General features: G+C 44.4%; 1 protein-coding gene across 4 annotated transcripts in view; it reads right to left on the bottom strand.

Annotated features, from left to right (window-relative positions):
* LOC308578285 (receptor-type tyrosine-protein phosphatase epsilon-like) overlaps window positions 1-20,561 on the bottom strand; it is a 76,612-nt gene extending 56,051 nt beyond the window's left edge. The window contains exon 1 of one of the 4 annotated variants that reach the window (XM_081178549.1): window positions 20,369-20,561. In XM_081178549.1, the coding sequence (XP_081034675.1) occupies window positions 20,369-20,525 (157 nt within the window). In that variant the 5' untranslated portion in view covers window positions 20,526-20,561. The remainder of the gene's footprint in view (window positions 1-20,368) is intronic. The other 3 variants (XM_081178547.1, XM_081178548.1, XM_081178550.1) reach the window with 3 other exon arrangements.
* Window positions 20,562-22,188: the final 1,627 nt, after the last annotated feature.

The following is a 22,188-nucleotide window of genomic DNA, read 5'->3' as shown; positions in this document are numbered from 1 at the left end:
AGAGGGGAGGAAGACAAACCCGGTGGTTTTGAGGAGAGAAATGGGGCATTGTATTATAAGGGAGCGTTATATATACCTGAAGGGGAATTGAGGGAGAAAGTACTCAAGCAGCTGCACGATAGCCCCACAGCAGGGCACTTTGGGCAACACAAAACCATGTGGCTGGTTACCAGGGAATTTTGGTGGCCCAAGGTCAGGGAAGATGTGCGGGAGTATGTGAGAGGGTGTGAACAATGCCAAAGAGCCAAGGGGGAGAGGCAGGCGCCGGCTGGTTTATTAGAACCACTGCCCACACCTGAGAGACCGTGGGAAGCAGTGGCAATAGATTTCATGACTGATCTGCCAAGGTCTAGAGGGAAAACAGCCATCATGGTTGTAGTAGACCTGTTAACTAAAATGGCCCACTTCATAGCCTGCTCACATGCGGTTACAGCAGAAGAAACCGCCAAATTGTTTGTAGAGAATGTGTTTAGGTTGCATGGCGCCCCCTTGAGGGTGGTTTCAGACCGAGGGAAACAATTTACTTCCAGGTTCTGGAGGAAGCTCATGAGCTTACTGCATGTAGAGGTTAATTTCTCGACGGCCCGTCATCCTGAAACCAACGGGCAGGCGGAAAGAGCAAATGGGGTTCTCCAACAATATTTGAGGTGTTATGTTAATGACAGAGAGAATGATTGGGTGGAGAAGCTGGCGTTGGCAGAATTTGCCTACAACAATGCAGAGAACGTGTCCACGGGGATGAGCCCCTTTTTGGCTAATCACGGGTGCCATCCCAGAGCCTTCCCAGGGGGGGAGGGGGAGAACTGGAGCGTTCCAGCTGCAGAACAGTTCGTGGAAGAAATGGAAGCGATCCATCGCCAGCTCCAACTCAACTTAAACAGGGCTAAGGAGGAATATAAGAGGCAAGCAGACAAAAACAGAAGGGAAGGTGAAAGCATCAGGGTGGGGGACCAGGTGTGGCTGTCTACCCAAGGGTTGCCATTCAAAGGAGGTTGTAAGAAATTAAGACCCAAAAGGCTGGGTCCGTTTGAAGTCATACAGCAGGTCAATCCAGTGGCTTTCAGGCTCCGGTTACCGAACCACATGAAGCTGCACCCAGTTTTTCACAGGTCGTTGCTGTCACCGTATAGAGGAGACAGTGAGGGGAGGGTCACTAGGGGACCAGCAATGGAGGAGAAGGAACACAGCTACCATGTAGCGGAGATCCTCGATTCCAGGTGGAAGGGAGATCAAGTAGAGTATTTGGTAATGTGGGAAGGGGAACCGGAGTCGGAAAACACCTGGGTTAGGGCAGAGGATGTCAATGACGAGGTTTTAATAGAGACTTTTCATCAGAGGTTCCCACGTAAACCTCAGCCTGTAGCGAGGTTCCGAAGGGAATACTTTGCCACCACCGACGAGGAAGAGGAGTTGGAGGGGTTCCCAGATTCTGAAGAGGAGGAGGATTCAGCTGGCCAGGACGACGATCGATGGAGAGAATTGTTCGAGACGTCAGAAGATGAGGAAGATTCGTTTCGGGGTTTTAGCCCTTCACCTCCCAGGGGGGAGGAATTGGGAGGGGGTGAGGGGGGCCCTGGAGGGGAAGTGGATGTCAGGGAACTGCCATCAGAGCATCAGGTGGTGGAGGGACTCAGGCAGGATGAAAGAGACTCAACTGCTGAAGCAGGGACCAGCAGGGGGAGGAGTGATTCTCTGAGGGAATGTGAGCAGGAGGGAGGGCTCAGGGACGCTTCCAGCGAAAACAGTGGGGAGGTATCTGAGTCTCACATAGGGAGACCCATACCTCGCAGGAAACTGTCACGCCGTGAGTCCAGGAGACGCGTTTCCGTTAAGGAACTTCTTTGCTGGAAACGCTTCCGCAGGCAGCCACTGTCGGACTCTACTAGTGACTAGAGCAGACATGTCTGAGGAGCTCCGTCACACACGGAGGTTTGTGGGGGCGCACAAACTCTGAGGGAGCACGTTTTCACGCACAAGCAGCTAATCAAACCCTCACAATACCATAGATATGCATGCCAACCAAATGTATTATTGAAACCTTCTAAATCCAAGATATCTGTGTTCTCGAGGAGCATCCACTCTTTCAGCCAGCAAAACGCTGCTGCTTCATAGTACAGTTTTAAGTCCGGCAGGGCAAACCCCCCTCTTTCTTTTGCATCTGTAAGTACTTTAAATTTTATTCTGGGCTTTTTGCCCTGCCAGACAAATTTCGCAATATCTTTCTGCCACCTCTTGAAACAGTCCATCTTGTCAAGAATCTGCAAAGTTTGAAACAAAAACAACATTCTAGGCAATACATTCATCTTAATCACTGCAATTCGGCCTAACATTGACAATTTCAAATTTGACCATATTTCTAGGTCTTTTTTAATTTCTGACCAACATTTTTCATAGTTGTCCTTATACAAGTTCAAATTTTTAGATGTCAAATAAACCCCTAGGTATTTCACCGTCTTAACCACTGTCAAACCTGTCTCTTCTTGAAATTTCTCCTTCTCCGTATCTGTTAAGTTTTTTTCTAATACTTTAGTTTTTTGTTTGTTCAGTTTAAATCCGGCTACCTGACCAAATTGTTGGATTATCTCCAACAGCCTTTTCGTACTAGTGTCTGGCTCTTGTAGAGTCAATACTAGGTCATCTGCAAAGGCCTTTAACTTGTAATGTTTAACCCCGACCTGTACACCTTTAACCTGCTGGTCATTTCTAATCATATTCAGCAACACCTCCAGAACAGAAATGAAAAGCAATGGGGAAATTGGGCACCTCTGTCGTGTTCCTTTTTCTATCTTAAGTTCCTCCGTTATCACATTATTTACAATCAGCTTAGCTTTTTGTTCAGAATATATCGCACCCATACCATTCTCAAAACCTTGGCCTACCCCCATCCCATGAAGATTCTTTTTCATAAAGCTCCAAGAAATATTGTCAAAGGCTTTCTCCGCGTCCACAAAAATCAACACTGCTTTGGTGTTTATATTCACCTCTAGCCGTTCCAAAATGTCTATTATATTCCTTACATTGTCTGATAAATGCCTCTTTGGGAGAAAGCCTGCTTGGTCCCTATGAATCTTCTCCATCAACACTCTTTTAAATCTTTTCGCCAAAATGTCTGCAAAGATTTTGTAATCCACATTAAGTAATGATATTGGGCGGTAGTTCTTAAGTTGAGTCTTTTCAGTCTCTGTCTTTGGTATGAGTGAAATATACGCTTCTTTCCACGATTCTGGTGCCTTTTTTCCCTCTAAGATCTCGTTGCAGACTTCCTTTAACGGTTGAACCAACCACTCCTTCAAAGATTTGTAATATCTGGAAGTCAGTCCATCTGGCCCTGGAGATTTGCCCAATTGCATGTCCTGAATGGCACCCTCTATCTCTTGTTCTGTTATTCTCTGGTTTAAATCCACCTTGCTTTGATGAGAGATTTTTTGTAATCCATGTTTATTAAGGAATTTATCTATGTCCTCTTCATTTTGTGGTCCTTGAGAATAAAGTTTTTTAAAGTAGCTCAGAAAACAGTTTCTAATCTCATTGGGTTTAGATATGTTCTTTCCATCCACTTCTAGGCTTGTAACTGTATTTAGTTTCTGCCTTTTCTTCAATTGCCATGCCAGAAGTTTGCCACATTTGTCTGCCGATTCGAATGTCTTTTGTTTCATTTGCTTTAACTTCCACTCAATCTCTTGATTCATCAATTCCATATATTGTGTCTGGTATAGCTTAATCTCTCTCAAAATCTCCTGGGACTTTGGTTTTGATCTTAATTTTTTCTCTCCTTCTTTTATCTTTTCCAGGATCTTTTCCTTCTTCTCATTCTGCTTTCTCTTTTTTATTGAGTTTTGTTGAATCAAAAAACCTCGCATCACAGCTTTACTTGCATCCCAGATCACTCTTTTTTCCACATCGGCCTTTAGATTTATTTCAAAATAGTCCTTTAGAGTTTTTTGGGCCTTCATGTGGATCTCCTTGTCTCTAAACAGGGTGTCATTCATCCTCCATCTAAATTGACCAGTTGTTGTAAGTTTCATTTCCATCTTTACGGCGTTATGGTCGGAGCAAGTTTTTGGACAGATTTCTATCTTCTTAATCTTTGGAGCCATCCCACTAGTGATCCAGTTTTGATCAATTCTGGTCCAGGTCATCATTGCTTGAGAAAAGAATGTTCCTTCTCTCTCAAGAGGGTTCCTCGTTCTCCATATATCTATTAAGTCCATGTTCTCGGTCATTTCAAAGAAGGTCTTCGGAAGTCTCCCTTCCTTTGAAATTGTCAGTCTTTGTGCTTTGTCCATATTTGTAGAAACCACACCATTCATGTCTCCCATAATTATCACATTATAATCCAAATAGTCCATCAAAGTTTCATGGAGCTTCTTGAAGAATTCCGCCTTGCCTTCATTTGGTGCATAAACTCCAACTATTAGAAATTTTTCTCCTTGCACTTGTATTTCAACTGCCAAATATCTTCCTTGTTCATCTTTAAACATCATTTTTGGAACCCATTTCTCTTTTACATAAATCACAACTCCTCTTTTCTTAACTTTGTCCGATGAAATGAATTCTTGTCCTAATCTTTTATTTATGAGTAGTTTCCTGTGTGCTCTGGTTACATGGGTTTCTTAGAATCATAGAATCATAGAATCATAGAATCATAGAATCATAGAGTTGGAAGAGACCACAAGGGCCATCGAGTCCAACCCCCTGCCAAGCAGGAAACACCATCAGAGCACTCCTGACATATGGTTGTCAAGCCTCTGCTTAAAGACCTCCAAAGTAGGAGACTCCACCACACTCCTTGGCAGCAAATTCCACTGTCGAACAGCTCTTACTGTCAGGAAGTTCTTCCTAATGTTTAGGTGGAATCTTCTTTCTTGTAGTTTGGATCCATTGCTCCGTGTCCGCTTCTCTGGAGCAGCAGAAAACAACCTTTCTCCCTCCTCTATGTGACATCCTTTTATATATTTGAACATGGCTATCATATCACCCCTTAACCTCCTCTTCTCCAGGCTAAACATGCCCAGCTCCCTTAGCCGTTCCTCATAAGGCATCGTTTCCAGGCCTTTGACCATTTTGGTTGCCCTCCTCTGCACACGTTCCAGTTTGTCAGTGTCCTTCTTGAACTGTGGTGCCCAGAACTGGACACAGTACTCCAGGTGAGGTCTGACCAGAGCAGAATACAGTGGCACTATTACTTCCCTTGATCTAGATGCTATACTCCTATTGATGAGGCCCAGAATTGCATTGGCTTTTTTAGCTGCCGCGTCACACTGTTGGCTCATGTCAAGTTTGTGGTCAACCAAGACTCCTAGATCCTTTTCACATGTACTGCTCTCAAGCCAGGTGTCCCCCATCTTGTATTTGTGCCTCTCATTTTTTTTGCCCAAGTGCAATACTTTACATTTCTCCCTGTTAAAATTCATCTTGTTTGTTTTTGCCCAGTTCTCTAATCTGTCAAGGTCGTTTTGAAGTGTGATCCTGTCCTCTGGGGTGTTAGCCACCCCTCCCAGTTTGGTGTCATCTGCAAATTTGATCAGGATGCCCTTGAGTCCATCATCCAAGTCGTTGATAAAGATGTTGAATAAGACCGGGCCCAAGACAGAACCCTGTGGCACCCCACTAGTCACTCTTCTCCAGGATGAAGAGGAACCATTGATGAGAACCCTTTGGGTTCGGTCAGTCAGCCAGTTACAAATCCACTGAGTGGTAGCATAGTCAAGACCGCATTTTACCAGCTTCTTTACAAGAATATCATGGGGCACCTTGTCAAATGCCTTGCTGAAATCAAGGTAGGCTACATCCACTGCGTTCCCTTCATCTACCAGGCTTGTAATTCTGTCAAAAAACGAGATCAGGTTAGTCTGACATGACTTATTTTTCAGAAATCCATGCTGACTATTGGTGATCACAGCATTCCTTTCTAGGTGCTCACAGACTGTTTGCTTAATGATCTGCTCCAGAATCTTCCCTGGTATTGATGTCAGACTGACTGGGCGATAATTATTTGGGTCCTCTCTTTTCCCCTTTTTGAAAATAGGGACAACATTTGCCCTCCTCCAGTCTGCCGGGACTTCGCCTGTTCTCCAGGAATTCTCAAAGATGACTGCCAGTGGTTCTGAGATCACATCTGCCAGTTCTTTTAATACTCTTGGATGCAGTTCATCTGGCCCTGGAGACTTGAATACATCTAAACTAGCCAAGTATTCTTGTACTATCTCCTTAGTTATTCTGGGCTGTGTTTCCTTTGCTGAATCATTTGCTCCAAATTCTTCAGGTCGGGCATTGTTTTCTTTATCGGAGAAGACTGAGGCAAAGAAGGCATTGAGGAGTTCAGCCCTTTCTGTGTCCCCTGTTTGCATTTCACCATTTTCTCCTCTGAGTGACCCCACTGTTCTTGTAGACATATCAAATCCAATTGTTCTCTTTTCAAAATATGAAAAACTTGACGTCTCTTCAAAGGCATATTGAGCCCATTACAATTCCAACTAAGGAATTGCAGGGCCATCTTGTTACTTTTCCGTTGTTCCTCCAACTGCTCCCAGTTGTTGCTCTTCCTCTGATGGTGGTGGATTAAGTCCAAACGATAAGTTCAAAATATCTAGTGCTCTCCTTTGTTCTGCGATTGGGTCCACAGTTCCCTTCTGTAGGTCCTCTTGGTTTCTTTCCAGGAACCTCTCTTTGTCTTGTGTTGTCTTTATTTTCACCTTATTTCCCTTGTAGTCAAAGGACAGTCCTTGTGGGAACTCCCACCTGAAAGGAATGATGTTCTTCTTCAGCAGGTAGACCAGATCCTTATAGAAGGTTCTCAACTCCAAGATATATTTAGGGATGTCTTTAAAAATCTGTATAGATGAATTTTCAATTTGCAAGGCCTTTTGGTAGTGTAATTTTAATATTTTATCTCTTTCTTCCTTAGATCTAAGGGTAATCAGGCAATCCCTCGGGGTCTTTCTGTTCAGTCTTCTGCCCAGTCTAAATGCTGTTATTATCTTAAATTCTTCCTCCTCCAAGTCTTCCCAGAAATCAGCAAACTCTTGTGTTAAATACTCCACGAGGTTGTCTCCTTCGCTCTCGGGAATCAATCTCAGTTTCAGATTTCTTTCCTTTCTCTGTAATTCCCACAAAGCCAAAGTTGCATCATGTTCATGAACCTTTTTAGCAATCGGTTCTAAGTTCTCTTGTGTCTCTCCAGCAATAGTTCTAGCTTCCTCTGGAATCTTACGTGTTGCAGAGTTTTCTTGAATCAGCCTGTTTATAGATTCTGTGTTCAAGTCCAGTCTTGCTGTTAGTTCTGTTAATTTCTGTGTATTTTCTGTACTCTGCTTTGTCAAGGTCTCCAAAGATTGATTTATCTTGAGTAACGCTTGTGTCACTGACTCCATGGAAGCAGCTGTCACTTTTTCTTGTCCTTATGTTCCTGTAGGAGTTACGCCTGTAATTGAGCCTCTTTTCTTTTGTTGCTGTTGCTGGTGTTGTTGCTGCTTAGCTTTGGCTCTGGTGGTTATCTCTTCTGCTGGGCCACTCATGTCCCAAGGACGTTCCCACGAAAACAGTCCCCTGATGGAAAATTCCACTGTCCTAGACTGTTACAACCGTTACTTAAGCCCTCTAGGGGGAGCAAAGCAAAATGTCCGAGTACGGAGACAAAGAAGTTAAAGACAAGTATATCAGGAGGCTTGTAAATATATGTTACAGCACTTTTTCCAGTGGATACTATTTCAGCATACTCCAATATACTGTAGCAACAAGGTCTAAAAACTTTGTAGCAAAGGAAACTTCAACCATGTAACTTTCCCAAGAATTTAAAGACAGTTCAGTGCTCTATTGTCTTGTTTGGCAGTCTGTTTCAGGGTATTAAGGCAGCAGAAGATTTTTCCCTTTTAGATAAGTAATGCAGTTCTTATTGTCCCTTTTTCCTTCCCTCTGTCCTGCTTGCTAGAGGGGAGATCTAAGTCCAATGTCAGGTTAAATAGTCAAGGAATGTTTCATACGGATGCAGCTTTAAATTTCCGTTGCTTTAGCTGTCATGCAGTCGGGGGAAGGCAGACTTCCTTAATTTTTACCTTCCCCGTTTTCAGCCAAATTTTCAATTTTAAAAGGTTCCAAATTAGCGTTCAGTCTTACTCACAGGTTTTTCAGTCCCAGATTTACAGGAAGGAATCGGCGCTCTCCGTCAATGGCGACGCGGCTTCACTCTGCAGGCTGGGTAACGACTCTCAGCACCGCGCTCTCCCGATGCCGTTCCAGAGCCTTTAAAAAGGCTCTTTCTGCAGTAAGGGGGGGCGCTTCTGGTGCCCGCCGAGTCTCCTTGTTCACAGGCTTCAGCGCCTGTGATTTTAGGGGTCCCCCGCTTGCCGTAGCGGGTCAGACCCGAACTCGCAGAGCAGTCCTCCTCCGAAGCTCGGAAAGAGGACCGCCATTAACGCTGGCGCCGACCGGAATTAAAAAAAAAATAAAAAAAATTAAAAAAGGAATGTCTCTTCTAAGCATCCTTGCCCTCTAACCCCTAGATTATGGAATATTGCTTTGCATCCGCAACCATGACACCAGTCTCAACCATCACTGCAGACCTTTATGCATGCCTAGCCAACAACAATAATAAATAATAAAAGGGGACAAAGAAAGTCCACGTTCTATAACGCTTCATACATATTGTTGCTTGATATAAAAGAGAAAGGTCTGTTAGCACATGGGCTCTTCTCCACCTGGCCTGGGCAAGACTCAATGTGCATGCATACACCACCTCTGCTAGACAGGCAGCTAAATGCTTAATTTCATAGTAATACAAGCTATGACATTACTGAATGTACAATTCTGGTTTTGAAAGAATGAGCTTTCAAAATGTTTCCACAGACCCTGAAGCAGCTGTCACTGGGATTGTGTTGATAGCCATCTTAGCATTGCTGTGCCATAGGATTTCTGCTTTCAGGCCCTACAGCAAAAATCCTGAGGGTTGTCAAATGAGGAGGGTGGGGTGGGGGGAACTGGCAGAAAGCATGGCAGTTTCCAAGGCATGACTTTGTTGTTTTCCAGGTTCTGCACAGGATGGTTTTAGGTGCTTGATTCTTATTGCTCCAACCAGGGGGTAAATTCCAGCAGGTACTCTCTAACCCAGGATGTGAAATTTTGCAAGAAGGAATATGTTCAAAATCTAGTACATTAAAGCAAATACATTTCCCCACTTCTGAGCAGGCTTTGTGGCAATAAGGTAGCATTCATCAAAGCTGATAACTGCCTGGGTGGATTAGGCTAAGCTCTTCTTTCTAGTTCCTGTTTCAACAACAGAGAGTCATATGCCTCTGGAAGCTGACAAACAAGGCATGAAGGCAAAGCCACCCATTTATGGCATTATGAGGAAAGGGGGAAGTTCTATATTGATGCTCTTATTTTTAGAAACCTCTATTGTATCACCCCACCCCCAGCAATCTTTATTTTCCTCTATGACACCATTATACACGTTTGTGGCCTGTGTGTCTCTTAATACTAACATTTAGTACTGTCTGCTGTTTGCCGTTTTTGCAAATAAGGTAAGGTATTTTTGTTTAACACCCCGCCATCCCACACACAACCGATGTATCGCCAAAAACAACTTACACGTGCCTCACCTTGGCTGCATACACAACAAGCATTTGAAGCACATTTAGACAACGTGACTCCCCCCAAGGAATCTTGGGAAACTGTAGTTCACCATTCACAGAGCTACAGTTCCCAGCACCTTTAGCAAACTACAATTCCCTGGATTCTGTGAGGGAAGTTATGTTCTTTAAATGTATGGTGTATGAGCATTCTCTATTAGAACAACTGCTACACTGTTTATTTAAGCTACTGTAGAACAGGTGACATACCTGCTTCCCCTGGGCATTTATGTGGCTTTTGTCCAAAGTCCCTAGAACAGTCGGCATTCTTGCTGAGCAAAAAAATGCTTCAAGTAACTCATTAAGAATTGCATTCAACAATACTCAGCATGCAAGGATCCCAAAGGGGACATGGAGGTAAAGGAACTTAAGGAGAGAAGAAACAGGAGAAGGAAATGTGCCACATTATTGCTGCTGAGAAGAGAGGTAGGTAAAGGTAAAGGACCCCTGGATGGTTAAGTCCAGTCAAAGGTGACTTTGGGTTGCAGTGCTCATCTTGCTTTTCAGGCCAAGGGAGCCAGGGTTGGTCCACAGACAGCTTTCTAGGGTCATGTGGCCAGCATGACTGAACCACTATTGGCGCACAGAGGTTTGTTATGAGAGCCAGAACACACGGAAACACCATTTACCTTCCCACTGCACCGGTACCTATTTATCTACTCACACTGGTATGCTTTCAAACTGCTAGGCTGGCAGAAGCTGAGACAGAGCAACAGGAGCTCACCCCGTCGCAGGGATTCAAACTGCCAACCTTCCTATTAGCAAGCCCAAGAGGCTTTACCTGCTAAGATAACTGCCTGAGAACACACACACACACACACACACACACACGGAACGGGAGGGGGGGAGAGAGAGAATATGTAATATGACTGGGGGCTAAGCAGGCCAAGTTGCTCCTTGCTTTTTCGGGGGGGGGGGACCCTCACCGGTCAAGCACAATTTGCTTCCCTTGCCCCACAGCCACACTCAGCGCTGGTATGTTGAAAAGCAATATATCACGAGGTGAGAACTCCACATCAACTTTCTATTAGCAGGCCACTTCTTCCAGAGGAGAGGATTCTGTGGTGTTGCTGACTTACTTCCATCAGTCCTAGTCAGCATGGTCTGTGGACAGGGATAGTGGGAGCTGCTATTCAGCAATATCTGGGGGGCCACAGGTTCCCCTTCCCATAGCTGTTCTTTCAGTGCTTTCTGGATGTTCCTCCCCTCCCCCCCAATCTTCCTAGGGGATATTTTTTTCAACACTTTGTAAGGATAGTAGCTACAAACTTGTTTGCACGAATAAATTTGAAATACTTTTGCTACCTTCTATTTTTTTCTTATTCAGAGAATATTAAAGTTAGAATCATCATAGAACTGTAGTTGGAAGGGACCACGAAGGCCACTTAGTCCAACCCCCTGCAATGAAGGAATATTTTGCCCAATGTAGAACTTGAACCCACAACCCTCTACTGACTGAGCTATTTAAGTGTACAGTCATACCTCGGGATGAATACGCTTCAGCTTAAATATTTTCGGGTTGCGCTCCGCGGTGACCTGGAAGTAACGGAGTGCCACTCGCACATGTGCAGACGCTCTAAATGACGTCACGCGCATGCACAGAAGCGGCAAAACGCAACCCGCGCAGACGTGCAAACGTGCTGTTGCATCTTACGTTCGCTTCAGGATGCGAATGGTGCTCCAGAATGGATCCCGTTCACATCCAGAGATACCACTGTATGGGGTAACCAGGAAAGGATGCAATCTAGCAAAATCTATCAGTGTCCAAACTCTGCTTAATTTTAATAATAATAATAATTTTTTATTTATATCCCACCCTCCCTGGTCAAAGCTGGGTTCAGAGCGGCTAACATCATACAAGTAAGACAATGCATAAAAACAAGCAATCAATAAATTAAGATACATCCCAGAATTAATTCAAACAAATTAAAATTAAAACTGGACAAGTGGCAATCTTCAGGTTAATTTTAGCCATTAATTAATTTTATTTCACAGGGCCTCTGTGGCCAACCTTGTTTAGATTTTACCTAGGGTAACTCATCTGTAACCTGTATCAACTGGGTGGTTCAGGTCTATGCTACTGGCCTAGCCCACATCATCACATTTATTCTTCTCTATCAAGAGAATGCCCCATGTGGAAGCAGCTTCTACACTTTGGTGAAAGAGGATAGACCATGCAAGCAAAGGTAAACTCAACAAATCACCCAACCAGTGGCATTATCATGCTTTAGCATCTTCATCAGTAAACGACAGCGATTTTCCAGTTTGTTTGTTATAATTCTTTCTCATCCTGAAACTACAATCCACTTCCATAGCTATAAACAAGCCAAACTGATCAGAAAGGGAAATGGATGCATTCTTCTGGGAAACTGAACATTATACATTAAGGTCTGATGGCAACTTTGGCAACAGATAACAAAGTTTAAAAACAAAACTAGGGGTATGTTGTTCTGAACTGCCGGCCCAAAGGAGAACTTGTGGGAACGGTTGGGTGCAGGGATACAACAGAAGGATTTCAAAAAACTAGAGTGATCAGTTCTAGTGCTTTATTAAAGAAAGGTGTAGAAAATATAATGAAAATGATGGTATATAACACCAGTAAAACTAGCCAAGTTGTACAAAACAAACAACAAATATTGGAAATGTAAAGAAAAAGAAGGCACGTTTTACCATATGTGGTGGGAATGTAAAAAAGTAAAAGACTTCTGGGAAATGATTTATAATGAAATTTTTAAAATGTTGAAATATACATTTCTAAAAAACACCAGAAGCTCTTTCACTTGGTATGGTAGGTACAGAAATTCATAAGAATGATAAAAAATTGTTTTTATATGTGACCACTGCAGCAAGAATATTATTAGCCCAACGATGGAAACAAGAGCAAATGTCAACAAAAGAAGAGTGGCAAATGAAATTAATGGACTATGCTGAGCTGGCGAGACTAACAGGAAAAATTCAAAACCAGCAGGACCAGACTTTCCTAAAGGATTGTAAGAAAATTATGTTGTATCTGAAAGACAATTGTAATTACCTAACATCACTTGTAGGGTTACAAGAAGTTTTGTAAGGAGGACTATATAAATTAATGGGAAAGGGACTAAAATTAACTGATGCAAGATTGGACTTATAGCAATAAGCATAGTAATAAAATGCAAAAATAAAAAGAAATTTAGAAAACCATTAGAAGGGGTCGAAGGAAGTCTTAGGCCGTGATAGCCAAAGATTTGTTATATGGTGTTGGAGTTGTTATGTTGGAAAATTTGTGCAAAAATCAATAAAAATTATTTTTTAAAAAAGAAGGAAAGGTGTAGACTTAAGCAATCAGCCTGCTGATCTCCCAGACTTTACAGACGCAGGACTGACAGACACTGCAGCATGGAGATGGCTTGTCTGCGTCCAAGCAACCATTCACACATTCTTTATATACAAAGCAGCATTATGTCACTTTGGCCAGGCCATTGCATCACCTCACATGACCAGTTGATGGCAAATACCCAAATCTTACCAATAGATCCCAAGCCCACAGGTAAGGATAACATCAAAGCAAGCCAATTAGCCTATATCAAAGCAAATTAATATAAACATACACGACCTTATTGTTACAACAACTATCAATTAATTGTGGGGTTATTTTGACTACCAAGATGGCATTTGCAGAGTTTCTGGAACAGTTCACTTTTGGTTCAGTGCATACCGTTTTACCTGCCATCTGAGTTGTGACGCTTGCTGACTTTGCAAGTTATTTTTTGTGTTACTTTTCACCCTGACCCACATAAGGCACACTACATGCACCTTTGTTTATCTGCTGGCCTATCATGAGACGCGAGATGAGACTGAGCTCTGCAGGAAGTGTTTTCTTTGTCATGCTCACAGAGTCCCGTTTTTCTTCTTGGCTGAGGCCCGTAAATACACAATTTGGGAATTCTTAAAACTGAAACTTGAGGAGTGATCACAATTCACATCTTGCAAGACTGTCTGGTTCCCACTAAGCATCTCTAAAATCCTGATGCCCCACGCCCCGTGACATATAATTCTTATTATTCAAAAAGTCAGCTCCTATTCATGTGGAGGAAGCCTGAAAGGCCATTCACTGTTAATAACTCATTCTCGAATTGTCCCCCTTAAAAATCGAATTGCACCCTCTGGGGCGTGTGCCCCACATTGGGAACCACAGGTCTAGAGGGTAGCTTCTTTATACAAGCCAGACCACTGGGAAAAAGCAATAAGCAAAAAAAAAATAGAGAGAGAAATGGATACAGACAACAAAAAGAGGTCCCATGTTGCAGACATGAAAATATGCATGACTGCTGATTTAGATAAGCAGAGGTTCCTGAACCAAGAAATAAACTTGCATTTGGAGTAAGATTATTTAAATGCAAGGGAACTCAGTAAGAGGAAGAGCAGTCAGTTTCAAGCTACTGCTTTATGTATTAATGAAGTTAATTGGAAACCATCAAGGCTTTTGTGGCAGCAGTAAAAGAAGCTCAATCCCTGTTCTTTAGAGTTACCAAAGAACTACTGGCAGCCCTTAATGACAAGTACTGGAGGTTTGTAGCTTCTTATCTAGAATTGCGTGCTGAGGTCCCCCAAAACCCCTACCCCAATAACTCACACATCACACATAATTTTTGTTTAAGGTTTTTGGCATACTTTTGGCCACAACTTTATTTTCATACAAATTGAGAGTGGTTGCTTAGGCATTGGTTATGACTATCTGTCCCCCCCGCCTTGGGGACAGCGCTGACTCCCGTGAGTCAGCGTGTGGAGGAACAAGACCAGGGACAGCTGGGACTGCGACACAGATCCTCAGCTATTCCCTGCTTGTTCCTTGGGAACTTACACGGCCCGCACCCTGCTCCAAGGGTTTGGACGAAGGGATGGTAAGCCCCAGAATTCCTTTAACGGAATACCCATCAGCAGCAGCATTGGAGGGGCAGGCACAGCCAATCCATACCCCTCCACCAACCAATTTAACCAATGCCTAACCGCCACAGAGCCTTAGCTCACCGCCAAACCACTCACAAATGCAACCCTTCCTTCAATCCCAAAGCAACCATAGCCAACCAGGTGTCGTTCCCTATAGGGGAAATATTCACCCTAAAGCTGGCAGCAGCCTTGAAGGTAATCACAGGGTGCAAAATCATGGAACCACCTGAAGCAAAGCCTACTTTACTTTATTATTTTTATTTTATTTTATTATTATTTTATTTTATTTTACACTTCCTTATTAACATGCTTCCCGGCCTCTTTGGTGGTAGTTTGTCTAGGCACTGGTTCCTGACTAGCTGCACCTGACCTCAGCAGGGCAGCACTGACGACTGGGCCCCACCATATCGTCAGTACCAGCAACATTGTGGGGGAGCAATGAATCCCAAGGCAATCGCATCCCGCCAGGTGTCGTTCCCCATAGGGGAAAGATGCACCCCCCATCTGCCCCAAAGAGGGGAACAGTCTTGAAGAAAATAGCAGGGTGCAATATCACAGAACCACCTAAAGCAAGGACCTATTTTATTTTATTTTTTATTTTATTTTATATGTTATTTATTTGATTTGATTTACTTTATTTATTTTATTTTCCACCGCCATATTAACATGCTTTCTGGCCTGCTCGGTGGTAGTTTGTCTAGGCATTGGTTCCCGACTAGCTGCACCTGACCTCAGCAGGGCAGCACTGACGACTGGGCCCCACCATATCGTCAGTACAAGTAAACAGCGTGGGGGAGCAATGAACCAGGATCAGACTCAAGCTCACCCCAAATGCTCCCAGGGACTCTTGCGTGGCCCTACCCCTCGAAAGGGGTTGACAAAGCATGGCAAATCCTTGGTTTCCTGTAATGGAATATCTTTGCGCATTGGAGGGGACAGGTGCTCCAACCCCCCCTCCAGACCACCTTGAACCAAATGCCTTAAATTATTTTGAGTCCAGGGAGAGCTGCCATCAACTCAATCCAAGCCCTCTTGCATGCAGGAATGCAAACTTATGCTGGAGGAAGACAGCAAATCATTCTTGCCCAGCTGTACCACCAGCCCTGCGGGAGGACCTGCACAGGTCACACTCGACCGCACCAAAGGAAGGACCTCCTCCCAAAGCATTCCCCATCTGGACATCCAGTATATGTCCACATGGGCAGGAAGACTGAGATGGCGCCCCAGTCCAGACTTGTCAGCGCGCTTGCCAGCCCAGTGTACAATGCTGTGGCCCAAATGTGCACCGCTGCTCCTATGAGAAAAGGAAATAACAGACAAGCATCAGCACAGACATCATTGTGACACTTCCTGATATAACCCTTGTCAGCGTCAGACTTCCAATGACCCGTATTCACAATCCTGTCTACAGACAGGCCCCCAGTGTGCAGCCGTTGCAGCAGCCCTATTCGGAAGGAATGAGGCGTGTTCAGTGGTAGGCAAGCCGCAGGCCGTAATAACTGGTGCACGGCGTAAGCACATTAATGCCTGGCTAACGGGAACCCATGTTCATGCACTAGGAGTGGGCCAGCCCCCAGGGGAATGAAAAGCCAATTTTTTCTGGTATCCATAACCGTGCAAGGGCCCTCCTCATGTGTAATGGGAAGCCTGATTGTGGCACTCCTGCCCACTAAGTCTGTTTTAGAGTTCCCAACTCTAATGACAAGCTCCAAAGCAGATAAGGAAAAGTCCTGAAGCAATAAGCCTCCAGACTCTCAGCCCTGTGCTGGCTCCAACAACCATTTCCCCAACCCTCAGTGCCCAAAATGCAATGGAATACTGAAAGGAGTCTCGCCTTGATCTTTTACCAGCAGAAAAGTTTTAACTTGTTGCAGATCCTGCATAGGTAAAATTGACCGACTTCCTGCCCACTGTCCTATGAGGTTGGAGCCTATTCCAACCTTCCAAGGCCCTGCACATTACAAACTTTATGCAAGGGTCTCTGAAAAATAAAGCTTCAGTATAACAGACATTGCAGCGGACTGAATTCTTATAGTTATAACAGGACGCCCAATCTGCGGCAGGTGGACCAAATACTGCAGGATCTGCTCAGAGGATGGGGGCCAGTTCATCTGAATGGCCGAGGACTGCCAGCTTAAGGCTAAGAAATCCATCCAGGCCTTCCCATAAGAGCTAAAAGCAGAAGGGGAAATGGAAGCTGCTGCTCTCTGTAATTACTAATTGTTGTCAACATGCCACAGGTGGTCTGGAAAAGTCTGGCAATAGCTGAGTCTGGAGCCCAGGATCTGAAGCGCTCCATCTGAAAATGGGATAGAGTGTCAGAGACATCATTAGAGGATCCCGTAATCAGGAGAGCAGAAAGCACAATATTAAACCTTAAGCGGTGCAGCTCAAAAGCATGAGCGGAGGGGCGGAGACTCTGCTGGAGCGTGAGAACTGTTTAGCCAAGACGCTCACCACTACCTGGTTATCAGACCAAAAGCAGATCCGATGGTCACTGAACTCCTCGGGCCACATGTGAACTGCTACTACAATGGGGAAAACTCAAAAGTTAGGTCACATGATTGCCTCACCATACCGGGCTTGAGGCCATGGCTTTGCACACCAGCAGCCCCTGAAATAAAAAACCAAAGGGCAAAGATCCAGCAGCATCAGCATGAACCTGAAAAATCCCTGTGCAAGTATCCTGCCATGGCCAACTACTATTGCATACATATAGGAATTGCAACCGTTGCATGAGATCCCATTGCATGAGAAAGGTAAGGGGACCTCAGGCCGCAGGCAGCCTGGCCTAGTGGGAAGGGAAGGGGCGGCCTGGGGCAACCACTCTGCATGCAAGATTAATTAAGTGACCCAGCAAGATCGGATCTGATGAAGCATCACTTGCTACAGAGGAAGTATTACAAAATAACTTCCTTCAAGGCAGACAGCTTCTCCATAGGCAAGTGGTATGTTTTAGCAACGATATCCAACTGGATCCCTAAATAAAATGGGAATATGGGCAAGTATTGAGGTATTGCTTGCCAGCTTCCAGCCCCGCTTGGGCAGGGGGCATCTTGTGCTGCCATCATAATACGTAAATTTACAGGGCCGACGCTGGCCAGAACCGCTAAAAAAAGTCCCGACAAAACTGCCGCCGAGCCAGCTTCCTTTTCAGACACACACTGTGCAATGCAAAAACACACTCCGTGCAGTGCTCACATAATCCATGCAATGCAACTATACTCCGTGCGATGCAGCTACACACTCCGTTCAATGCAACTACACACTCAGTGCAAAAACGCACTCTGTGCAATGCAAAAACGCACTCCATGCAATGCAACTACCCTCCATGCAATGCAACTACCCACTCTGTGCAATGCAACTACACACTCCATGCAATGCAACTACACACTTCATGCAATGCAACTACACACTCCGTTCAATGCAACTACACACTCCGTACAATGCAAAAACGCACTCCGTGCAATGCAACTACCCTCCATGCAATGCAACTACACACTCCGTGCACTGCACACACCCTCTGTTCAATGCAACTACACACTCCGTGCAATGCACTCTCTGTGCAATGCAAAACAAAAAACAAAAACAAAAACCAAACCACACACACTCTGTGCAAATGCCACTACACCCTCCGTGCAATGCACACACACTCTGTGCAATGCACACACACCCTCTGTGCAATGCACTCACACCCTCTGTGCAATGCGCACAACCTCTGTGCAATGCAAATGCAAATCTCTCACGCAATGCAATGCAAATGCAGCCCGTGCAGCGCTGTGCCCTGCAACGCACAGAGCAAACTGCAGTGCGGGCACACAAAGGTGCTTTCTCCCGCTTGCATATTGCAAACGTGGCGCCTGTTACATCCCTCGCAGTGAGGGAACCACCAAAAGGCCCTCGACACTGGACCTAAGTGTCCAGGTAGAGCAATGGGGGAGCATGCAGCTGTCCCATATAGGGACCAATCCTGCAACCTAGGCATTACCGGCACTATGCGCTGACCAGCTGAGCTATCCAGGATGATCCCTAAAGACCCGGGACAGCCTCACCCTGACCCCTGTAGAGGTCCAAGGTGATGTCTGAATCATGATCCCTGCTCCTCTTTGCCCTCCTCCTGGATTGCAGCCTTCGAAGATGCTTCCTTCTGGAAGAAGACACCTGGGGCGTCCACAAGTCATCCCCTGCAGGAGAGGCAAGCTCTTGAGGCATTTGCAAAAGCCCAGTCATAGTCCGCAAAAACTAAACAATGTAAGGAACTGGTGAAACCAATGCTTCATGGACCACATGGGGACACTATTCAGGCCGGAAACGCTTCCAGGCCATCGAATTCTAGGGCAAAGCCCTAGGATCACCTGCCAGGCCAGGCATAAATGTTTCCAGTGAAATAGCAGAGTTGAGGCAGCCCACAGCTTGTCCAGGTACCCCTGCTTGCCCTTTTAGAGGGAAGCACCCCTTCAAGAAACCCAAAGTTCTTTTATCACAAATGGGCCGAACTACCCAGCAACAGAATAGCCCAAAAGGAGCAGTTTGTTTTGTTTTGTTATAACAATGGCTAAGAGGGGGATATGAACCCTGTCTCCCAGGTCCTAGTCCTACACTTTAGCCACTAAATCACAATGGCTCGCCTCTAAAATGGCAGTCGCCACTATCAGGGCAAAACAAACTTAAAGAAAATAAACTTGTTCAGAAACAGCATAGTTCAAGAGCATATACAGAGTGCTCATAGTCATTGGAGGCACTGAGAGCCTCTGCCGCCCTCTGACTGCCTCAGATATACATTAGCAGCAACTGAGCCTGGAAGCAGGTACATTCTTATAGAGAGGTCAGAGACTTAACAATTAACTGCTACCTGTAGCATACTTAGGCTCGGAAGTTATGCCCAGGCCGAATAGGCCTCCATGCCTCTGCTCTTGAGAATCTTAGTCTCATAGCAATATTAAAGGAACTCAAAATAGTGCTCCCGCCCAAGGCTAGATTAAAATTTGGCCAACAGCGCTGCACACACTCAAATAAAGCCAACCTTCGGGGTGCTATGAACGAAAGTGATTCCAGCTAAGCTGAGAACAGCCCTGACTAGCCCCACAATTTCAACAAGAGAAATGGGGGAAACCTTTTTGCGAAAGAAAGGCAAGCCACAGATACAGGGAGAATCTTCCCACAGGGCAGGGTAAGGGGTGGGGTGGGAAATTGAACAGGAAAAAGGGGAATTAAATTATTTAAGGGACTAAAGAGGATTAAAAGAAGGGGGAATTAAAGAAATGTAACCAGACAATGAGAAGTTTGCATCACTGTCCTCCAGACAGTCCAAGTGCTCCATGTGATCCGATGTCCACAGCGAAAGAGAAAGAGAAAGCTGTGGACCTTGCTTAAATAACCACTGATCCCACCCCTAAATTGGCAACATCAAATTTACCCCAGTAACACCATCCTCCAATCTGCTCCAGGCCCCTTGAATCTAATACTGCCTGGCAACCAAGTGGAGTTTTGTTCGGCCCCATCCGCAACACGTGCTCTCTTTTAGTGAGAACACGCTTTGTAGAAAAGCCTCAGAGAAGCTTCCAAAGTAGAGCATCATAACAAAATATTTGTCAATGGGAAATTGTCAATTACTCATACATATTACAGATAATGTTCAGCGTGTATGAGTTGAGAAGAAAGCAAGCCTGATCCCACATTGATTTCATAAGATATGTGACATGGTGCTATAAATGTTAAAGAAGGAAGCATGAAACACCATCTGAAACCAAAGGAATGAAGATTTATATGAACAAGGTACTGACGCAGACTAACCCCCAAAATTCAGTGTTTCTTACTTGTTGTTGTATCATTAAGTGATGCAGTCCCATTGCCACGCAACGCTTCGCCGTGCAGAAAACTAATGGAAATTAGCAAGACTGAACAGGAGTATTCCATCATGGACCTGTTAAGCAAACACAGAGAAAAATATAAAACCCATACTAACATACTCATGTCATGTTCATACTATCACGAAGGAGGTTTGAATTTTATTTTTTTGAAAGAATGACTTTTGTAAGGGAATATGATTTATCTGTTGTGTCCAAAGTCTTATAAGTATTTGTGAAACTACCACCCTAGTGCCCAAAGTCTTATTCTATACCACAAATCTTCCAAGTTTGGAAAATTAAGGGATTTGAAAAACACCAAGAATAAAAACTTGCTACTCCAAAAAAAAAAAAAAAAAAAAAAGGGAGCTCCAGGCATTACACAGAAACTGCAAGAGAGGACACATGCCCCACTCGCCCTTCCTCTTTTCTTCTGGGATATGCAAACTGGGGGTTTCTGCCTCTTCCTCAACATTTGGCCTTCAGTATCTCACCAGGGGAAAGGTGCACAAGTTCTCACGTTGCATATTACATGGAAGTACAAAAAGAGGAAATGCGAGTCACCCACATTTCCTCTGTTGCTGCTTGTTTGCACATCCAAAAGCTGGCAGAGATTACAAGCTGTTCAAGAAGAAATCTGACACAAATTCTAGTGAGTATAAAACTAAACAACATATGCAGAAAATGGAACAAATTCCTAGGTTGTGTGATGATCATTTTGTAACAATCTGCTGCTGTTCCGGTCTACTTTTCTTGCTGACAACTTAGTTTCTTATATGATGAGTTGCTGGATTGTTATTGTTCTTCCACAAGTGAGCACTGAAAACATGCAGTCGGAACTGGTACGCTTGAAGCTGCTACAACACCAGCTCCACTAATACATAAAATAATTTAAGTATAACTCGTAATCATACGACTAGATATTATAACTAGATATTATACTACTGACTGCAGGTCTGGTTTGCCTCCTAAAAACCCACACGCAGCAGGCTCAATTCAGTCTCCGGGGGGGAGGCGGGAGATCCCACTGAATGTAACCAAATCCCTTTTCCCTTCCTTTCCTTCTTCCATACTCACAGGCACATCATGGGAGCTCTCCACATTCCTCCCATATCCTCATCTGTCCCTCTTCTTCCTGCTCAATCAAATAATGCAAGGCTGACCTATAGGAAGGGCTCGACAGTAATTTGGGAGACGTGCTATGCAGAACTGCCTTGGGCATTGTCCCGGAACACCAACTGATGCAGCAGATAGACTGGTGACGGTGGGAGGCAGTGCGAGACAGTGGGATGTCACACCTTGGCCAAAACATATACACCAGCTGCCTATAAATTCCTGCACAAGGTTCGTGTACCAATCTACAAAGCCCTGAACAACTAACTAAAATAAGAATACTCTGGCTGCTTCTCTTTCTCTGTAATGTGTTCACAGAGTGCCCCAACATACACACTGGACCGAACCTACTATATTTTTAAAAATTATTTTGCTTCTCATTAAAGGTACATAGGATTACATTATGAACTAGGCAAAACTAGTTGTCATCTGCCCCTCCCTCATTATACCATGTAAATATACAATACCAGCATGCAGAGAAATCCTGACAGCGGCATAACAGAACTTGTGCAGGAGAGAACCTTTAAAAGTACACAGGGCTTTAAAATATAATTTATCAAAAATTACTGGTTCTAATATGAGATGACAAAGTCAGGAAAAAACTTTTTGAATGGCATGAGTGGATAGAGAAGGGTCAAGAACCGCAATTCAGTACAGTGGTACCTTGGGTTAAGTAC

This window comes from Podarcis bocagei, assembly GCF_964188305.1.
Source record: "Podarcis bocagei genome assembly, chromosome: W".
NCBI lineage: Eukaryota > Metazoa > Chordata > Lepidosauria > Squamata > Lacertidae > Podarcis > Podarcis bocagei.
This window is presented reverse-complemented; position numbering and strand designations above follow the sequence as displayed.